Genomic DNA, 3,318 nt, shown 5'->3' with positions numbered 1-3,318 from the left:
AATATCAGTTATTAAATGAATTAAATATATATTAAAATACAAAATATAAAATATATGAATTAAATAATATATGTATTTTTATTTTTTTATTAAAATTTTTTTTATGATTATTTTATTTTATAAATTTGGTGAAGATAGATCTGGTTCATTCACTTTGGGATTCTGTGTCCTTTCCCACAGTGTTGTGTCGGTTTCCTTGTTGTTGAACAAGTTGGTTAGTGAAATGGAATATGAACAAGAACCATTCCTCTTTTTTTAAAAATATTCCAATAAATTGTGTAATCTAGGAACTAAAGTGGCTTTTATCTTCAAAAGATTTCATCCTAGTTTCATCCCCCAAAAACCTATGAGAGAGGGGAAGATCTATAATATAGTGTGGGAAATTGCCACTTTGCATGATAATAGTGACCAAATATTCTTTTAATGGAGTTTGAACTAACATGCTTGATTCTTCCCTGATTTCCTTTCGGCAAAAGTAGATGCTCTACTAATAGCAAAACTCATTACTTTACGTCATTTAATTTGTTGAGCCATAATCATAGAAACAAACAAGTACAACAGTAACTCACAGCTAATCTAAATAAACACACATTAATGAATAATAAGAAAAAAAAATGTTTTTGCCCAAAAAAAAAAATCTAGATTCCTCTTATCACAACAAATAATTGATTTAATAATTAATTTTAAGTATATATATAAAAGAGTAAATGCCCTTTTCGGTCTCTAATTATTTGTTCGATGGACTTCCCACCCCTTAAGAAATCTAAATACCCAAATCGGTCCCTATCTAGTTTGATATATGTACGTTCCAGTCCTTGGCTAGGAACCGAAAAGGATATTTACTCAAAGTAAATAGGGACTGGAACATACATATATTAAAGTAGATAGGGATCGATTTGGGTGTTTAGATTTCTTAGGGGTGAAAAGTTTATCGGATAAATAGTTAGAGATCGGAAAGGACATTTACTCTATAATATAATTAAAAATTTTATTATTCTGTGTCTTAAGTATATCATGTTAGTTGCAAATCTTAATTACATGAAAATTGAATTAAGTTTTGTGTTAGCAGGTAAAGGTTGCTCCACAGTTCTGATACCTGCGAGAGTGGTACAAGCTTTGCAACAACACTTTGACCAAATGGCTGCCACAGCTGGACCCAAAGCTGCTGCGTTTCCTCCTCTCCATGGTATCCTACCCTAATTATCAAGCTACCATTTTCTTCTATATGCTTAATTAATTAATTTCCAACTGTCTAATAATTAATACTAAGTTATAATATTTATATCAGCTCAACTGTGTACTTTGATTTGCATGCAAGTTATTGGTAATCACTATAAAAAGACAAATACAGCCGTATCCTTTAATATAGGGTGTTCCTATATCCATGGTATGCTTAATTAATGGCAGATAGCAATATTTCATGTCCCCATTTATTGCCCCTTTGTTTTTGGGTGCTGGAGAAATCATTTCATTTGACTAATAACAGCACAAGAAGAATGTTAAAAGAGTAATAAAATTTATTATTTTTTGTTAGTAATTAATTATTAATATTAAAAATAGGGGAGTGCTAGGGGAACAATGAAAATTTTGAACAACATGAACAACCACCAATCAAATGAAAATACACTATACTCTAATTTAATGCTACTAATTAAATTTACTCTTTTAACCCTATTAATTCACATTGTTTACACATTGTTCAAAAATCTTGTTTGTTACCTATACTTTTCCTTAAAAATATAGGTTAAAAATATATTATTAAATTATTAGATTAAAGAATAAATTTGGGTTGATCGAGTAGTCAACTCATTCGTCCAATTCAAATCCACAACAGATTAATCTTTGATCTGTCGATTTAAAAAATACTGTAGACAACAAAAAAAATTATTCAACTAAAGACAAAAAATAATAAACAAAAATCATAAATTCTACTGATTTTTTAGATTTTTCATAATATAATACTGTAATGGAATTAAATATAATATTATTTGTATGATTTTGCAGATGTTCTAGTGAATACTAATAGGGATGGCATGTATTCACTTGAGAAGCGGCAATCACGGAAAGCACCGATCCAGAATGATATGATTCTGCCTCAAGAGTGGACGTATTAACACTTCACAGAGGCACATTCACATGCACTTCTTTAGCACATAGGAAAATAATGATAACAATAATAAATAATCTTAATCATAAAATTATGCAAGGAAAAGGAACTGTCCTTGAGGAGGGAATCTTTTCTCAGATGCATTGTGGGACTAGGAATGATCAATAATACATACGGATTTTTATAATAATATATTTTGTTTTAGGTAGGGTATAAGGTACTCAAGAGCCGTGACACACAAGAATACAAAAAATGTGTAAAATAATAAAGGGTATTTTACTTGTTTGGCTAAGCAATTAAGCTGCGGTGTTGACTCTCAGCGGAGGATGTCTTTTTTTTAAAATCCTTTGTAGAAAATAAATAAATAAATAAATAATAATTCAGCTCAAGTTGTGGCAGGAGTTTCCTTCATCTTGTTATTTAATTAATTTGCTTTCCTTTTCCGCAGGCCATCATATACGTATATTATATGATGCAAGTATATGTGTTGGTAGCATATTATTATTTTTGGATTATTATTCATTCATAGTTAACCAAGGTTCTTCTTAATTATACACTCTGGCGTCAGGAATCAAGTTGGGAGTTTGGGGGTTTTTAGATTCCAGAATCTGGAATATGGAAAACACGTCAACCTAATCGGACAAATTATTTTGTTGTGCTTTTATCATCATTATTTCTCTTTCTTTGACTAGCGTAGCATAGAATAGAATAAGATAAGGAAAGAAAACAATTTGATATCTTTTTCATGTTTTTTGTTTTGTTAATTATTTTTAATATATCATTTTTCATAACATAAATGAATGAATCCAAGTAAATAAATGGGGGTAAGTAATGAAAGTTTGGGTGTTGAAGTGAGGGGTTAGTTGGCGATGATGTTGAAATGTGTGCATGTGGTGTGTGGGGTCATGAGGTGGCAGATTCCTTCCCTTTCCTTTATTTTATTTGGTCAAACCTTCAAATATTTAGAGAGAAATGTTATGTTGCCTATTATTTTGTACTAAGTTATTAAAAAATATAAATAAAAAGTATTTAATAAATTTTACATCATTTATTTTTTATTTTAAATATTTTATTTTTTACTTTAAAAAAGAAATTAGACAATTTAAGCACTATAATAAAGACACTATCAAATTTACCATATTTATATCTCCAAATGTATGTATTTGCTAATTGTTAATTGTAGACTTTCATAGGGGATATAGGTAGTGCTA

General features: G+C 29.3%; 1 protein-coding gene across 4 annotated transcripts in view; it reads left to right on the top strand.

Moving 5' to 3' along the window:
- Positions 1 to 2,505, top strand: part of LOC107613777 — a 4,226-nt gene extending 1,721 nt beyond the window's left edge. For 2 of the 4 annotated variants that reach the window (XM_016315929.2, XM_016315927.2), the window contains exons 4-5: positions 1,067 to 1,186; positions 2,005 to 2,505. In XM_016315929.2, coding sequence (XP_016171415.1) covers positions 1,067 to 1,186; positions 2,005 to 2,114 — 230 coding nt within the window. In that variant the 3' untranslated portion in view covers positions 2,115 to 2,505. The remainder of the gene's footprint in view (positions 1 to 1,066; positions 1,187 to 2,004) is intronic. The other 2 variants (XM_016315930.2, XM_016315928.2) reach the window with 1 other exon arrangement.

Source organism: Arachis ipaensis, chromosome B08 (assembly GCF_000816755.2).
Source record: "Arachis ipaensis cultivar K30076 chromosome B08, Araip1.1, whole genome shotgun sequence".
Classification (NCBI taxonomy): Eukaryota; Viridiplantae; Streptophyta; class Magnoliopsida; order Fabales; family Fabaceae; genus Arachis; species Arachis ipaensis.
The sequence above is the reverse complement of the archived record's forward strand: the minus strand, read 5'-3'. Positions and strand labels throughout refer to the sequence as shown.